Raw genomic sequence first — 17,500 nt, forward strand, 5'->3', positions numbered from 1 at the left:
TTCTGTTGTAACCAGAGTGTTTGTGTCTGTGTCTGTGGTAGGTTCTGTTGTAACCAGAGTGTTTGTGTCTATGTCTGCAGCAGGTTCTGTTGTAACCAGAGTGTTTGTGTCTGTGTCTGTGGTAGGTTCTGTTGTAACCAGAGTGTTTGTGTCTGTGTCTGTGGTAGGTTCTGTTGTAACCAGAGTGTTTGTGTCTGTGTCTGTGGTAGGTTCTGTTGTAACCAGAGTGTTTGTGTCTATGTCTGCAGCAGGTTCTGTTGTAACCAGAGTGTTTGTGTCTGTGTCTGTCGTAGGTTCTGTTGTAACCAGAGTGTTTGTGTCTGTGTCTGTGGTAGGTTCTGTTGTAACCAGAGTGTTTGTGTCTGTGTCTGTGGTAGGTTCTGTTGTAACCAGAGTGTTTGTGTCTATGTCTGCAGCAGGTTCTGTTGTAACCAGAGTGTTTGTGTCTGTGTCTGTAACCAGTAGGTTCTGTTGTAACCAGAGTGTTTGTGTCTGTGTCTGTGGTAGGTTCTGTTGTAACCAGAGTGTTTGTGTCTGTGTCTGTGGTAGGTTCTGTTGTAACCAGAGTGTTTGTGTCTGTGTCTGTGGTAGGTTCTGTTGTAACCAGAGTGTTTGTGTCTGTGTCTGTGGTAGGTTCTGTTGTAACCAGAGTGTTTGTGTCTGTGTCTGTGGTAGGTTCTGTTGTAACCAGAGTGTTTGTGTCTATGTCTGCAGCAGGTTCTGTGGTAACTAGTGTGTTTGTGTCTGTGTCTGTGGTAGGTTCTGTTGTAACCAGAGTGTTTGTGTCTGTGTCTGTGGTAGGTTCTGTTGTAACCAGAGTGTTTGTGTCTGTGTCTGTGGTAGGTTCTGTTGTAACCAGAGTGTTTGTGTCTGTGTCTGTGGTAGGTTCTGTTGTAACCAGAGTGTTTGTGTCTGTGTCTGTGGTAGGTTCTGTTGTAACCAGAGTGTTTGTGTCTATGTCTGTGGTAGGTTCTGTTGTAACCAGAGTGTTTGTGTCTGTGTCTGTGGTAGGTTCTGTTGTAACCAGAGTGTTTGTGTCTATGTCTGCAGTAGGTTCTGTTGTAACCAGAGTGTTTGTGTCTGTGTCTGTGGTAGGTTCTGTTGTAACCAGAGTGTTTGTGTCTGTGTCTGTGGTAGGTTCTGTTGTAACCAGAGTGTTTGTGTCTGTGTCTGTGGTAGGTTCTGTTGTAACCAGAGTGTTTGTGTCTATGTCTGCAGCAGGTTCTGTTGTAACCAGAGTGTTTGTGTCTGTGTCTGTGGTAGGTTCTGTTGTAACCAGAGTGTTTGTGTCTGTGTCTGTGGTAGGTTCTGTTGTAACCAGAGTGTTTGTGTCTGTGTCTGTGGTAGGTTCTGTTGTAACCAGAGTGTTTGTGTCTATGTCTGCAGCAGGTTCTGTTGTAACCAGAGTGTTTGTGTCTGTGTCTGTGGTAGGTTCTGTTGTAACCAGAGTGTTTGTGTCTGTGTCTGTGGTAGGTTCTGTTGTAACCAGAGTGTTTGTGTCTATGTCTGTGGCAGGTTCTGTTGTAACCAGAGTGTTTGTGTCTATGTCTGTGGTAGGTTCTGTTGTAACCAGAGTGTTTGTGTCTGTGTCTGTGGTAGGTTCTGTTGTAACCAGAGTGTTTGTGTCTATGTCTGCAGCAGGTTCTGTTGTAACCAGAGTGTTTGTGTCTGTGTCTGTGGTAGGTTCTGTTGTAACCAGAGTGTTTGTGTCTGTGGCAGGTTCTGTTGTAACCAGTGTGTTTTTGTCTGAGGCAGGTTCTGCATCATAACCAGAGTGTTTGTGTCTGTGGTAGCTTCTGTGGTAACCAGAGTGTTTGTGTCTGTGTCTGTGGCAGGTTCTGTTGTAACCAGAGTGTTTGTGTCTGAGGCAGGTTCTGCATCATAACCAGAGTGTTTGTGTCTGTGGTAGCTTCTGTGGTAACCAGAGTGTTTGTGTCTGTGCCTGTGGCAGGTTCTGTTGTAACCAGAGTGTTTGTGTCTGTGTCTGTGGTAGGTTCTGTTGTAACCAGAGTGTTTGTGTCTGTGTCTGTGGTAGGTTCTGTTGTAACCAGAGTGTTTGTGTCTATGTCTGCAGCAGGTTCTGTTGTAACCAGAGTGTTTGTGTCTGTGTCTGTGGTAGGTTCTGTTGTAACCAGAGTGTTTGTGTCTGTGTCTGTGGTAGGTTCTGTTGTAACCAGAGTGTTTGTGTCTGTGTCTGTGGTAGGTTCTGTTGTAACCAGAGTGTTTGTGTCTGTGTCTGTGGTAGGTTCTGTTGTAACCAGAGTGTTTGTGTCTGTGTCTGTGGTAGGTTCTGTTGTAACCAGAGTGTTTGTGTCTGTGTCTGTGGTAGGTTCTGTTGTAACCAGAGTGTTTGTGTCTGTGTCTGTGGTAGGTTCTGTTGTAACCAGAGTGTTTGTGTCTATGTCTGCAGCAGGTTCTGTGGTAACTAGTGTGTTTGTGTCTGTGTCTGTGGTAGGTTCTGTTGTAACCAGAGTGTTTGTGTCTGTGTCTGTGGTAGGTTGTGTTGTAACCAGAGTGTTTGTGTCTGTGTCTGTGGTAGGTTCTGTTGTAACCAGAGTGTTTGTGTCTGTGTCTGTGGTAGGTTCTGTTGTAACCAGAGTGTTTGTGTCTGTGTCTGTGGTAGGTTCTGTTGTAACCAGAGTGTTTGTGTCTGTGTCTGTGGTAGGTTCTGTTGTAACCAGAGTGTTTTTGTCTATGTCTGCAGCAGGTTCTGTTGTAACCAGAGTGTTTGTGTCTGTGTCTGTGGTAGGTTCTGTTGTAACTGTTGTAACCAGAGTGTTTGTGTCTGTGTCTGTGGTAGGTTCTGTTGTAACCAGAGTGTTTGTGTCTGTGTCTGTGGTAGGTTCTGTTGTAACCAGAGTGTTTGTGTCTGTGTCTGTGGTAGGTTCTGTTGTAACCAGAGTGTTTGTGTCTATGTCTGCAGCAGGTTCTGTGGTAACTAGTGTGTTTGTGTCTGTGTCTGTGGTAGGTTCTGTTGTAACCAGAGTGTTTGTGTCTGTGTCTGTGGTAGGTTGTGTTGTAACCAGAGTGTTTGTGTCTGTGTCTGTGGTAGGTTCTGTTGTAACCAGAGTGTTTGTGTCTGTGTCTGTGGTAGGTTCTGTTGTAACCAGAGTGTTTGTGTCTGTGTCTGTGGTAGGTTCTGTTGTAACCAGAGTGTTTGTGTCTGTGTCTGTGGTAGGTTCTGTTGTAACCAGAGTGTTTGTGTCTATGTCTGTGGTAGGTTCTGTTGTAACCAGAGTGTTTGTGTCTGTGTCTGTGGTAGGTTCTGTTGTAACCAGAGTGTTTGTGTCTGTGTCTGTGGTAGGTTCTGTTGTAACCAGAGTGTTTGTGTCTGTGTCTGTGGTAGGTTCTGTTGTAACCAGAGTGTTTGTGTCTGTGTCTGTGGTAGGTTCTGTTGTAACCAGAGTGTTTGTGTCTATGTCTGCAGCAGGTTCTGTGGTAACTAGTGTGTTTGTGTCTGTGTCTGTGGTAGGTTCTGTTGTAACCAGAGTGTTTGTGTCTGTGTCTGTGGTAGGTTCTGTTGTAACCAGAGTGTTTGTGTCTGTGTCTGTGGTAGGTTCTGTTGTAACCAGAGTGTTTGTGTCTGTGTCTGTGGTAGGTTCTGTTGTAACCAGAGTGTTTGTGTCTGTGTCTGTGGTAGGTTCTGTTGTAACCAGAGTGTTTGTGTCTGTGTCTGTGGTAGGTTCTGTTGTAACCAGAGTGTTTTTGTCTATGTCTGCAGCAGGTTCTGTTGTAACCAGAGTGTTTGTGTCTGTGTCTGTGGTAGGTTCTGTTGTAACCAGAGTGTTTGTGTCTGTGTCTGTGGTAGGTTCTGTTGTAACCAGAGTGTTTGTGTCTGTGTCTGTGGTAGGTTCTGTTGTAACCAGAGTGTTTGTGTCTGTGTCTGTGGTAGGTTCTGTTGTAACCAGAGTGTTTGTGTCTATGTCTGCAGCAGGTTCTGTGGTAACTAGTGTGTTTGTGTCTGTGTCTGTGGTAGGTTCTGTTGTAACCAGAGTGTTTGTGTCTGTGTCTGTGGTAGGTTGTGTTGTAACCAGAGTGTTTGTGTCTGTGTCTGTGGTAGGTTCTGTTGTAACCAGAGTGTTTGTGTCTGTGTCTGTGGTAGGTTCTGTTGTAACCAGAGTGTTTGTGTCTGTGTCTGTGGTAGGTTCTGTTGTAACCAGAGTGTTTGTGTCTGTGTCTGTGGTAGGTTCTGTTGTAACCAGAGTGTTTGTGTCTATGTCTGCAGCAGGTTCTGTTGTAACCAGAGTGTTTGTGTCTGTGTCTGTGGTAGGTTCTGTTGTAACCAGAGTGTTTGTGTCTATGTCTGCAGCAGGTTCTGTTGTAACCAGAGTGTTTGTGTCTGTGTCTGTGGTAGGTTCTGTTGTAACCAGAGTGTTTGTGTCTGTGTCTGTGGTAGGTTCTGTTGTAACCAGAGTGTTTGTGTCTGTGTCTGTGGTAGGTTCTGTTGTAACCAGAGTGTTTGTGTCTATGTCTGCAGCAGGTTCTGTTGTAACCAGAGTGTTTGTGTCTGTGTCTGTGGTAGGTTCTGTTGTAACCAGAGTGTTTGTGTCTGTGTCTGTGGTAGGTTCTGTTGTAACCAGAGTGTTTGTGTTGTGTCTAGGTTCTGTTGTAACCAGAGTGTTTGTGTCTATGTCTGCAGCAGGTTCTGTTGTAACCAGAGTGTTTGTGTCTGTGTCTGTGGTAGGTTCTGTTGTAACCAGAGTGTTTGTGTCTGTCTGCAGCAGGTTCTGTTGTAACCAGAGTGTTTGTGTCTGTGTCTGTGGTAGGTTCTGTTGTAACCAGAGTGTTTGTGTCTGTGTCTGTGGTAGGTTCTGTTGTAACCAGAGTGTTTGTGTCTGTGTCTGTGGTAGGTTCTGTTGTAACCAGAGTGTTTGTGTCTGTGTCTGTGGTAGGTTCTGTTGTAACCAGAGTGTTTGTGTCTGTGTCTGTGGTAGGTTCTGTTGTAACCAGAGTGTTTGTGTCTATGTCTGCAGCAGGTTCTGTTGTAACCAGAGTGTTTGTGTCTGTGTCTGTGGTAGGTTCTGTTGTAACCAGAGTGTTTGTGTCTGTGTCTGTGGTAGGTTCTGTTGTAACCAGAGTGTTTGTGTCTATGTCTGCAGCAGGTTCTGTTGTAACCAGAGTGTTTGTGTCTGTGTCTGTGGTAGGTTCTGTTGTAACCAGAGTGTTTGTGGCAGGTTCTGTTGTAACCAGTGTGTTTTTGTCTGAGGCAGGTTCTGCATCATAACCAGAGTGTTTGTGTCTGTGGTAGCTTCTGTGGTAACCAGAGTGTTTGTGTCTGTGTCTGTGGCAGGTTCTGTTGTAACCAGAGTGTTTGTGTCTGAGGCAGGTTCTGCATGTAACCAGAGTGTTTGTGTCTGTGGTAGCTTCTGTGGTAACCAGAGTGTTTGTGTCTGTGCCTGTGGCAGGTTCTGTTGTAACCAGAGTGTTTGTGTCTGTGTCTGTGGTAGGTTCTGTTGTAACCAGAGTGTTTGTGTCTGTGTCTGTGGTAGGTTCTGTTGTAACCAGAGTGTTTGTGTCTATGTCTGCAGCAGGTTCTGTTGTAACCAGAGTGTTTGTGTCTATGTCTGTGGTAGGTTCTGTTGTAACCAGAGTGTTTGTGTCTGTGTCTGTGGTAGGTTCTGTTGTAACCAGAGTGTTTGTGTCTATGTCTGCAGCAGGTTCTGTTGTAACCAGAGTGTTTGTGTCTGTGTCTGTGGTAGGTTCTGTTGTAACCAGAGTGTTTGTGTCTGTGGCAGGTTCTGTTGTAACCAGTGTGTTTTTGTGTCTGAGGCAGGTTCTGCATCATAACCAGAGTGTTTGTGTCTGTGGTAGCTTCTGTGGTAACCAGAGTGTTTGTGTCTGTGTCTGTGGCAGGTTCTGTTGTAACCAGAGAGTGTTTGTGTCTGTTTGTGTCTGTGGTAGCTTCTGTGGTAACCAGAGTGTTTGTGTCTGTGCCTGTGGCAGGTTCTGTGGTAACCAGAGTGTTTGTGTCTGTGTCTGTGGTAGGTTCTGTTGTAACCAGAGTGTTTGTGTCTATGTCTGTGTTCTGTTGTAACCAGAGTGTTTGTGTCTGTGTCTGTGGTAGGTTCTGTTGTAACCAGAGTGTTTGTGTCTGTGTCTGTGGTAGGTTCTGTTGTAACCAGAGTGTTTGTGTCTGTGTCTGTGGTAGGTTCTGTTGTAACCAGAGTGTTTGTGTCTATGTCTGCAGCAGGTTCTGTTGTAACCAGAGTGTTTGTGTCTATGTCTGTGGTAGGTTCTGTTGTAACCAGAGTGTTTGTGTCTGTGTCTGTGGTAGGTTCTGTTGTAACCAGTGTTTGTGTCTATGTCTGTTTGTTGTAACCAGAGTGTTTGTGTCTGTGTCTGTGGTAGGTTCTGTTGTAACCAGAGTGTTTGTGTCTGTGGCAGGTTCTGTTGTAACCAGTGTGTTTTTGTCTGAGGCAGGTTCTGCATCATAACCAGAGTGTTTGTGTCTGTGGTAGCTTCTGTGGTAACCAGAGTGTTTGTGTCTGTGTCTGTGGCAGGTTCTGTTGTAACCAGAGTGTTTGTGTCTGAGGCAGGTTCTGCATCATAACCAGAGTGTTTGTGTCTGTGGTAGCTTCTGTGGTAACCAGAGTGTTTGTGTCTGTGTCTGTGTTGCAGGTTCTGTTGTAACCAGAGTGTTTGTGTCTGTGTCTGTGGTAGGTTCTGTTGTAACCAGAGTGTTTGTGTCTGTGTCTGTGGTAGGTTCTGTTGTAACCAGAGTGTTTTTGTGTCTGTGTCTGCAGCAGGTTCTGTTGTAACCAGAGTGTTTGTGTCTGTGTCTGTGGTAGGTTCTGTTGTAACCAGAGTGTTTGTGTCTGTGTCTGTGGTAGGTTCTGTTGTAACCAGAGTGTTTGTGTCTGTGTCTGTGGTAGGTTCTGTTGTAACCAGAGTGTTTGTGTCTGTGTCTGTGGTAGGTTCTGTTGTAACCAGAGTGTTTGTGTCTGTGTCTGTGGTAGGTTCTGTTGTAACCAGAGTGTTTGTGTCTGTGTCTGTGGTAGGTTCTGTTGTAACCAGAGTGTTTGTGTCTGTGTCTGTGGTAGGTTCTGTTGTAACCAGAGTGTTTGTGTCTATGTCTGCAGCAGGTTCTGTGGTGTAGTGTGTTTGTGTCTGTGTCTGTGGTAGGTTCTGTTGTAACCAGAGTGTTTGTGTCTGTGTCTGTGGTAGGTTCTGTTGTAACCAGAGTGTTTGTGTCTGTGTCTGTGGTAGGTTCTGTTGTAACCAGTGTTTGTGTCTGTGTCTGTGGTAGGTTCTGTTGTAACCAGAGTGTTTGTGTCTGTGTCTGTGGTAGGTTCTGTTGTAACCAGAGTGTTTGTGTCTGTGTCTGTGGTAGGTTCTGTTGTAACCAGAGTGTTTTTGTCTATGTCTGCAGCAGGTTCTGTTGTAACCAGAGTGTTTGTGTCTGTGTCTGTGGTAGGTTCTGTTGTAACCAGAGTGTTTGTGTCTGTGTCTGTGGTAGGTTCTGTAACCAGAGTGTTTGTGTCTGTGTCTGTGGTAGGTTCTGTTGTAACCAGAGTGTTTGTGTCTGTGTCTGTGGTAGGTTCTGTTGTAACCAGAGTGTTTGTGTCTATGTCTGCAGCAGGTTCTGTGGTAACTAGTGTGTTTGTGTCTGTGTCTGTGGTAGGTTCTGTTGTAACCAGAGTGTTTGTGTCTGTGTCTGTGGTAGGTTGTGTTGTAACCAGAGTGTTTGTGTCTGTGTCTGTGGTAGGTTCTGTTGTAACCAGAGTGTTTGTGTCTGTGTCTGTGGTAGGTTCTGTTGTAACCAGAGTGTTTGTGTCTGTGTCTGTGGTAGGTTCTGTTGTAACCAGAGTGTTTGTGTCTGTGTCTGTGGTAGGTTCTGTTGTAACCAGAGTGTTTGTGTCTATGTCTGCAGCAGGTTCTGTTGTAACCAGAGTGTTTGTGTCTGTGTCTGTGGTAGGTTCTGTTGTAACCAGAGTGTTTGTGTCTGTGTCTGTGGTAGGTTCTGTTGTAACCAGAGTGTTTGTGTCTGTGTCTGTGGTAGGTTCTGTTGTAACCAGAGTGTTTGTGTCTGTGTCTGTGGTAGGTTCTGTTGTAACCAGAGTGTTTGTGTCTGTGTCTGTGGTAGGTTCTGTTGTAACCAGTGTGTTTTTGTCTGAGGCAGGTTCTGCATCATAACCAGAGTGTTTGTGTCTGTGGTAGCTTCTGTGGTAACCAGAGTGTTTGTGTCTGTGTCTGTGGCAGGTTCTGTTGTAACCAGAGTGTTTGTGTCTGAGGCAGGTTCTGCATCATAACCAGAGTGTTTGTGTCTGTGGTAGCTTCTGTGGTAACCAGAGTGTTTGTGTCTGTGCCTGTGGCAGGTTCTGTTGTAACCAGAGTGTTTGTGTCTGTGTCTGTGGTAGGTTCTGTTGTAACCAGAGTGTTTGTGTCTGTGTCTGTGGTAGGTTCTGTTGTAACCAGAGTGTTTGTGTCTATGTCTGTGGCAGGTTCTGTTGTAACCAGAGTGTTTGTGTCTGTGTCTGTGGTAGGTTCTGTTGTAACCAGAGTGTTTGTGTCTGTGTCTGTGTAGGTTCTGTTGTAACCAGAGTGTTTGTGTCTGTGTCTGTGGTAGGTTCTGTTGTAACCAGAGTGTTTGTGTCTGTGTCTGTGGTAGGTTCTGTTGTAACCAGAGTGTTTGTGTCTGTGTCTGTGGTAGGTTCTGTTGTAACCAGAGTGTTTGTGTCTGTGTCTGTGGTAGGTTCTGTTGTAACCAGAGTGTTTGTGTCTGTGTCTGTGGTAGGTTCTGTTGTAACCAGAGTGTTTGTGTCTATGTCTGCAGCAGGTTATGTTGTAACCAGAGTGTTTGTGTCTGTGTCTGTGGTAGGTTCTGTTGTAACCAGAGTGTTTGTGTCTGTGTCTGTGGTAGGTTCTGTTGTAACCAGAGTGTTTTGTCTATGTCTGCAGCAGGTTCTGTTGTAACCAGAGTGTTTGTGTCTGTGTCTGTGGTAGGTTCTGTTGTAACCAGAGTGTTTGTGTCTGTGTCTGTGGTAGGTTCTGTTGTAACCAGAGTGTTTGTGTCTATGTCTGCAGCAGGTTCTGTGTAACCAGAGTGTTTGTGTCTGTGTCTGTGGTAGGTTCTGTTGTAACCAGAGTGTTTGTGTCTGTGTCTGTGGTAGGTTGTGTTGTAACCAGAGTGTTTGTGTCTGTGTCTGTGGTAGGTTCTGTTGTAACCAGAGTGTTTGTGTCTGTGTCTGTGGTAGGTTCTGTTGTAACCAGAGTGTTTGTGTCTGTGTCTGTGGTAGGTTCTGTTGTAACCAGAGTGTTTGTGTCTGTGTCTGTGGTAGGTTCTGTTGTAACCAGAGTGTTTGTGTCTATGTCTGCAGCAGGTTCTGTTGTAACCAGAGTGTTTGTGTCTGTGTCTGTGGTAGGTTCTGTTGTAACCAGAGTGTTTGTGTCTATGTCTGCAGCAGGTTCTGTTGTATCCAGAGTGTTTGTGTCTGTGTCTGTGGTAGGTTCTGTTGTAACCAGAGTGTTTGTGTCTGTGTCTGTGGTAGGTTCTGTTGTAACCAGAGTGTTTGTGTCTGTGGCAGGTTCTGTTGTAACCAGTGTGTTTTTGTCTGAGGCAGGTTCTGCATCATAACCAGAGTGTTTGTGTCTGTGGTAGCTTCTGTGGTAACCAGAGTGTTTGTGTCTGTGTCTGTGGCAGGTTCTGTTGTAACCAGAGTGTTTGTGTCTGAGGCAGGTTCTGCATCATAACCAGAGTGTGTTTGTGTCTGTGGTAGCTTCTGTGGTAACCAGAGTGTTTGTGTCTGTGTCTGTGGTAGGTTCTGTTGTAACCAGAGTGTTTGTGTCTGTGTCTGTGGTAGGTTCTGTTGTAACCAGAGTGTTTGTGTCTGTGTCTGTGGTAGGTTCTGTTGTAACCAGAGTGTTTGTGTCTATGTCTGCAGCAGGTTCTGTTGTAACCAGAGTGTTTGTGTCTGTGTCTGTGGTAGGTTCTGTTGTAACCAGAGTGTTTGTGTCTGTGTCTGTGGTAGGTTCTGTTGTAACCAGAGTGTTTGTGTCTGTGTCTGTGGTAGGTTCTGTTGTAACCAGAGTGTTTGTGTCTGTGTCTGTGGTAGGTTCTGTTGTAACCAGAGTGTTTGTGTCTGTGTCTGTGGTAGGTTCTGTTGTAACCAGAGTGTTTGTGTCTGTGTCTGTGGTAGGTTCTGTTGTAACCAGAGTGTTTGTGTCTGTGTCTGTGGTAGGTTCTGTTGTAACCAGAGTGTTTGTGTCTATGTCTGCAGCAGGTTCTGTGGTAACTAGTGTGTTTGTGTCTGTGTCTGTGGTAGGTTCTGTTGTAACCAGAGTGTTTGTGTCTGTGTCTGTGGTAGGTTCTGTTGTAACCAGAGTGTTTGTGTCTGTGTCTGTGGTAGGTTCTGTTGTAACCAGAGTGTTTGTGTCTGTGTCTGTGGTAGGTTCTGTTGTAACCAGAGTGTTTGTGTCTGTGTCTGTGGTAGGTTCTGTTGTAACCAGAGTGTTTGTGTCTGTGTCTGTGGTAGGTTCTGTTGTAACCAGAGTGTTTTTGTCTATGTCTGCAGCAGGTTCTGTTGTAACCAGAGTGTTTGTGTCTGTGTCTGTGGTAGGTTCTGTTGTAACCAGAGTGTTTGTGTCTGTGTCTGTGGTAGGTTCTGTTGTAACCAGAGTGTTTGTGTCTGTGTCTGTGGTAGGTTCTGTTGTAACCAGAGTGTTTGTGTCTGTGTCTGTGGTAGGTTCTGTTGTAACCAGAGTGTTTGTGTCTATGTCTGCAGCAGGTTCTGTGGTAACTAGTGTGTTTGTGTCTGTGTCTGTGGTAGGTTCTGTTGTAACCAGAGTGTTTGTGTCTGTGTCTGTGGTAGGTTCTGTTGTAACCAGAGTGTTTGTGTCTGTGTCTGTGGTAGGTTCTGTTGTAACCAGAGTGTTTGTGTCTGTGTCTGTGGTAGGTTCTGTTGTAACCAGAGTGTTTGTGTCTGTGTCTGTGGTAGGTTCTGTTGTAACCAGAGTGTTTGTGTCTGTGTCTGTGGTAGGTTCTGTTGTAACCAGAGTGTTTGTGTCTATGTCTGGCAGGTTCTGTTGTAACCAGAGTGTTTGTGTCTGTGTCTGTGGTAGGTTCTGTTGTAACCAGAGTGTTTGTGTCTATGTCTGCAGCAGGTTCTGTTGTACCAGAGTGTTTGTGTCTGTGTCTGTGGTAGGTTCTGTTGTAACCAGAGTGTTTGTGTCTGTGTCTGTGGTAGGTTCTGTTGTAACCAGAGTGTTTGTGTCTGTGTCTGTGGTAGGTTCTGTTGTAACCAGAGTGTTTGTGTCTGTGTCTGTGGTAGGTTCTGTTGTAACCAGAGTGTTTGTGTCTGTGTCTGTGGTAGGTTCTGTTGTAACCAGAGTGTTTGTGTCTATGTCTGCAGCAGGTTCTGTTGTAACCAGAGTGTTTGTGTCTATGTCTGTGGTAGGTTCTGTTGTAACCAGAGTGTTTGTGTCTATGTCTGCAGCAGGTTCTGTTGTAACCAGAGTGTTTGTGTCTATGTCTGTGGTAGGTTCTGTTGTAACCAGAGTGTTTGTGTCTGTGTCTGTGGTAGGTTCTGTTGTAACCAGAGTGTTTGTGTCTATGTCTGCAGCAGGTTCTGTTGTAACCAGAGTGTTTGTGTCTGTGTCTGTGGTAGGTTCTGTTGTAACCAGAGTGTTTGTGTCTGTGGCAGGTTCTGTTGTAACCAGTGTGTTTTTGTCTGAGGCAGGTTCTGCATCATAACCAGAGTGTTTGTGTCTGTGGTAGCTTCTGTGGTAACCAGAGTGTTTGTCTCTGTGTCTGTGGCAGGTTCTGTTGTAACCAGAGTGTTTGTGTCTGAGGCAGGTTCTGCATCATAACCAGAGTGTTTGTGTCTGTGGTAGCTTCTGTGGTAACCAGAGTGTTTGTGTCTGTGCCTGTGGCAGGTTCTGTGGTAACCAGAGTGTTTGTGTCTGTGTCTGTGGTAGGTTCTGTTGTAACCAGAGTGTTTGTGTCTATGTCTGCAGCAGGTTCTGTTGTAACCAGAGTGTTTGTGTCTGTGTCTGTGGTAGGTTCTGTTGTAACCAGAGTGTTTGTGTCTGTGTCTGTGGTAGGTTCTGTTGTAACCAGAGTGTTTGTGTCTGTGTCTGTGGTAGGTTCTGTTGTAACCAGAGTGTTTGTGTCTATGTCTGCAGCAGGTTCTGTTGTAACCAGAGTGTTTGTGTCTGTGTCTGTGGTAGGTTCTGTTGTAACCAGAGTGTTTGTGTCTGTGTCTGTGGTAGGTTCTGTTGTAACCAGAGTGTTTGTGTCTGTGTCTGTGGTAGGTTCTGTTGTAACCAGAGTGTTTGTGTCTGTGTCTGTGGTAGGTTCTGTTGTAACCAGAGTGTTTGTGTCTGTGTCTGTGGTAGGTTCTGTTGTAACCAGAGTGTTTGTGTCTGTGTCTGTGGTAGGTTCTGTTGTAACCAGAGTGTTTGTGTCTGTGTCTGTGGTAGGTTCTGTTGTAACCAGAGTGTTTGTGTCTATGTCTGCAGCAGGTTCTGTTGTAACCAGAGTGTTTGTGTCTATGTCTGTGGTAGGTTCTGTTGTAACCAGAGTGTTTGTGTCTGTGTCTGTGGTAGGTTCTGTTGTAACCAGAGTGTTTGTGTCTATGTCTGCAGCAGGTTCTGTTGTAACCAGAGTGTTTGTGTCTGTGTCTGTGGTAGGTTCTGTTGTAACCAGAGTGTTTGTGTCTGTGGCAGGTTCTGTTGTAACCAGTGTGTTTTTGTCTGAGGCAGGTTCTGCATCATAACCAGAGTGTTTGTGTCTGTGGTAGCTTCTGTGGTAACCAGAGTGTTTGTGTCTGTGTCTGTGGCAGGTTCTGTTGTAACCAGAGTGTTTGTGTCTGAGGCAGGTTCTGCATCATAAGCAGAGTGTTTGTGTCTGTGGTAGCTTCTGTGGTAACCAGAGTGTTTGTGTCTGTGCCTGTGGCAGGTTCTGTGGTAACTAGTGTGTTTGTGTCTGTGTCTGTGGTAGGTTCTGTTGTAACCAGAGTGTTTGTGTCTGTGCCTGTGGCAGGTTCTGTGGTAACTAGTGTGTTTGTGTCTGTGTCTGTGGTAGGTTCTGTGGTAACCAGTGTGTTTGTGTCTGTGTCGGTGGTAGGTTCTGTTGTAACCAGAGTGTTTGTGTCTGTGTCTGCAGCAGGTTCTGTGGTAACCAGAGTGTTTGTGTCTGTGGCAGGTTTTGCATCATAACCAGTGTGTTTGTGTCTGTGCCTGTGCCAGGTTCTGTGGTAACCAGTGTGTTTGTGTCTGTGCCTGTGGCAGGTTCTGTGGTAACCAGAGTGTCTGTGTCTGTGCCTGTGGCTGGTTCTGTGGTAACCAGAGTGTTTGTGTCTGAGGCAGGTTCTGCATCATAACCAGAGTGTTTGTGTCTGTGGTAGCTTCTGTTGTAACCAGTGTGTTTGTGTCTGAGGCAGGTTCTGTGGTAACCAGAGTGTTTGTGTCTGTGCCTGTGGCAGGTTCTGTGGTAACTAGTGTGTTTGTGTCTGTGTCTGTGGCAGGTTCTGTGGTAACCAGTGTGTCTGTGTCTGTGTCTGAGGCAGGTTCTGTGGTAACCAGAGTGTTTGTGTCTGTGTCTGCAGCAGGTTCTGTGGTAACCAGTGTGTTTGTGTCTGTGTCTGAGGCAGGTGCTGTGCTAACCAGTGTGTTTGTGTCTGAGGCAGGTTCTGTGGTAACCAGAGTGTTTATGTCTGTGCCTGTGGCAGGTTATGTGGCAACCAGAGTGTTTGTGTCTGTGGTAGGTTCTGTTGTAACCAGAGTGTTTGTGTCTGCAGCAGGTTCTGTTGTAACCAGAGTGTTTGTGTCTGTGCCTGTGGCAGGTTCTACATCATAACCAGAGTGTTTGTGTCTGTGCCTGTGGCAGGTTCTGTGGTAACCAGAGTGTTTGTGTCTATGCCTGTGGCAGGTTCTGTTGTAACCAGTGTGTTTGTGTCTGTGGCAGGTTTTGCATCATAACCAGTGTGTTTGTGTCTGTGCCTGTGGCAGGTTCTGTGGTAACTAGTGTGTTTGTGTCTGTGCCTGTGGCAGGTTCTATGGTAACCAGAGTGTCTGTGTCTGTGTCTGGGGCAGGTTCTGTGGTAACCAGAGTGTTTGTGCCTGTGCCTGTGGCTGGTTCTGTGGTAACCAGAGTGTTTGTGTCTGTGGAAAGTTATGTTGTAACCAGAGTGTTTGTGTCTGTGGCAGGTTCTGTTGTAACCAGAGTGTTTGTGTCTGTGGCAGGTTCTGTGGTAACCAGAGTGTTTGTGTCTGTGGCAGGTTCTGTTGTAACCAAAGTGTTTGTGTCTGTGGCAGGTTCTGTTGTAACCAGAGTGTTTGTGTCTGTGCCTGTGGCAGGTTCTGTGGTAACCAGAGTGTTTGTCTGTGCCTGTGGCAGGTTCTGTGGTAACCAGTGTGTCCTTGTCTGTGGTAAGTTCTGCATCATAACCAGAGTGTCTATTGCAGGTTCTGTGGAGGTCTGTTTCTTGACATCAAGAGAAAAATACCCTGGTTGCTTAGTGACTTCTATGAAGGCTTTCACATCCAGTCTATCTCTGCTGTGCTGTTCATCTACCTGGGCTGCATCACCAACGCCATCACCTTCGGAGGCCTGCTGGGAGACGCCACAGACAACTACCAGGTTGGGCTGCTTTAGCCTGAAATCCACAACTGTTTTGTGTTACCATTCCACCCCTTATACTCCGTGTTATATACCAATATGTTTGGCATATGACAAAGTACAATGAATGGAATGTTAAAACAAACAGACTGGTACCCAGGGTAGGGCCAATTAATTAATGTCCTAATTTTCTGAGTCAATGATTTGCAAAATGGAACAAAACAAATAAATGTATGGTAGCTTAATTGGGGGGAGAGAGAGACTGAGAGAGAGATGGATTTAGTTCAGTCACTGGCCCTATCCATCACATGCAGTATATGGACCAATGACTGAACTGAATTCATTTGTTCATCTCTTTCTCTCTCTCTCTGGCAATTCAATTCAGAAGGCTTTATTGGCATGGGAAACATACAGTAGGTTTACATTTCCAAAGCAAGTAAAATAGATAATAAATTAAAGTGACATTAACAATACAAAAACATTACACTCACAAGTTTCAAAGGAATAGATACATTTCAAATGCCATATTATAGGTATGTACAGTGTTCTAATGATGTGCTAATACTTAAAGTACAAAAGGGAACATAAATAAACATAAATATGGGTTGTATTTATAATGGTGTTTGTTCTTCACTGGTTGCCCTTTTCTTGTGGCAACAGGTCCCAAATCTGGCTGCTGTGATGGCACACTGTGTTATTTCACCCAATAGATATTTGAGTTTATCAAAATTGGATTTGTTTTGGAATTCTTTGTGGGTCTGTGTAATCAGAGGGAAATATGTGGTTATACATTTGGCAAGAGGTTAGTAAGTGCAGCTCAGTTTCCACATAGCCTGTCTTCTCTTGAGAGCCAGGTCTGCCTACGGCGGCCTTTCTCAATAGCAAGGCTATGCTCACTGAGTCTGTACATAGTCAAAGCTTTCCTTAATTTTGGGTCAGTCACAGTGGTCAGGTATTATGCCACTGCGTACTCTCTGTTTATGGCTAATTCCAGTTTGCTCTGTTTTTTGGTAAATTCTTTACAGCATGTCAAGTAATTATATATATTTTTTCTCATGATTTGTTGGGTCTAATTGTGTTGCTGTTGCTGTCCTGGGGCTCTGTGGGGTCTGTTCGTGTTTGTGAACAGAGCCCCATGACCAGCTTGCTTAGGGGACTCTTCTCCAGGTTAATCTCTCTGTAGGTGATGGCTTTGTTATGGAAGGTTTGGGAATCGCTTCCCTTTAGATGGTTGTAGAATTGAACTCTCTATCTCTCTTTCTCACTTTCTTTCTCTCTCTCTCTCTCTCTCTCTCTCTCTTTCTGTCTCATTTTCTCTCTCTCAAACTAACCCCACCTGCCCTCTCTCTCTTTCTCTGTTTCAGGGTGTGATGGAGAGTTTCCTGGGCACAGCGTTGTCAGGAACAGTATTCTGTCTGTTTAGTGGTCAGCCCCTCATCATCCTCAGCTCTACTGGACCTATCCTCATCTTTGAGAAACTGCTCTTCGAATTCAGCAAGTGAGCGAGCTCAACCCCACCCTAGTTCACAATCAGACACTGTAGCCTATATGTAGTATTTGAATACATATGGTTCCTCCTCTTGATTTGATGAGAATTCAAACAACACGCACATCAGACAGTTATATGAATGGCACAATGATGAGATAAGATTTGATGTGTCTTATTGGAGAGTATGCGTCCATTCCAGCTTCATAAAAAGACTCTCCTGCCTTCCACATTCTGCCCCTATATCAATAATGTTCTTATTTATAAGGAACAATGGTATAGACTACATGGAGCTGCGTCTGTGGATCGGGATCCACTCCTGTTTGCAGTGCTTCCTCCTGGTCGCCACGGACGCCAGCTACATCATCAAGTACATGACCCGCTTCACAGAGGAGGGCTTCTCCAGCCTCATCTCCTTCATCTTCATCTCTGATGCCATCAAGAAGATGGTGGGTCATGTGTGTGTGCACGCAGACGCGCACACACACACGCACACACACACACGCAGGCGAGTACACATGTAGTCATGCAAGCACACACACACACACATTAAACTGTTTATATAATGTGTTGCTACAGATGGGCTCCTTCAAATACTACCCCATCAACACCGACTTCAAGCCAGACTACGTCACCGCCTACAAGTGCGAGTGCCTGGCCCCAGACCCCAGTGAGTCCATCCTTAGCTGTATAAAATATTACTGAAGTGCAGAGTCCCCAGCAGAGGATATAAGGGTTGTTAAAGGGTCGAAGAGGCTTATGATGAGGTTATCAGGACCTAGTAGCCTGGGTGTCAGTCTGTTTCCACTCTCTCATAACAGCTCCTTATGGAATTGTCTCGCCAACCATGTCAAAAGTTTGACAGGAATAGAAATGGCAATAGCACAAAGAAATGTGGGTATTAGCAGGACCTGGCTACCGCCAAGGGGTATGGGGACACCACAATTATAGAATGGTTTGGTAATATAAGGATGGATTATACCTTTATGCCTGTTTGGAGACGTTTATTGCATTGTGAAATCTTATATTGCAAACGTTATGAGAATTGACTGAAGATACTTGACTACTGTAACTGATTTGTCTCACGTTTGTTTTTGCTGCACACACAAATGGCTGCTGTCTGATGCGAGTGAGTAATACTTCCTGTGTATGCATGAGCTTTAACTAGCTACTCCTTCTCTCTGTTCAAAGTCTCAAAGTCTACCTGTTAAAATCTTATTTTATTTTGTATTTCTCTTGTCCCCTGACTCTGCCGTCATCTCGTTTTCCCTCTCTGCATCTCAATTTCTCCTTCATTACCCTCCTCTCTTTGTCTCTTTCTCCCTTCTTCTAACTTAAACAGTGGCTTCAATGATCTTCAATGGTTTAGTGCCAGTGCCAACTGATAACACCTCTAGTCTCTTTGGAGTAAGTTGTTGTTTTTATTCTATGTGTATTTTGTCATGTCTTTTTAAAGA

General features: G+C 45.2%; 1 protein-coding gene across 1 annotated transcript in view; it reads left to right on the forward strand.

Moving 5' to 3' along the window:
• LOC115140692 (electrogenic sodium bicarbonate cotransporter 4-like) overlaps positions 1 to 17,500 on the forward strand; it is a 62,842-nt gene that overhangs the window by 23,986 nt on the left and 21,356 nt on the right. The window contains exons 11-15 of the mRNA XM_065026760.1: positions 14,404 to 14,578; positions 15,922 to 16,055; positions 16,312 to 16,492; positions 16,623 to 16,713; positions 17,413 to 17,450. Of these exons, the coding sequence (XP_064882832.1) occupies positions 14,404 to 14,578; positions 15,922 to 16,055; positions 16,312 to 16,492; positions 16,623 to 16,713; positions 17,413 to 17,450 (619 nt within the window). The remainder of the gene's footprint in view (positions 1 to 14,403; positions 14,579 to 15,921; positions 16,056 to 16,311; positions 16,493 to 16,622; positions 16,714 to 17,412; positions 17,451 to 17,500) is intronic.

Source organism: Oncorhynchus nerka, linkage group LG13 (genome assembly GCF_034236695.1).
Source record: "Oncorhynchus nerka isolate Pitt River linkage group LG13, Oner_Uvic_2.0, whole genome shotgun sequence".
In the NCBI taxonomy this organism is placed as follows: domain Eukaryota; kingdom Metazoa; phylum Chordata; class Actinopteri; order Salmoniformes; family Salmonidae; genus Oncorhynchus; species Oncorhynchus nerka.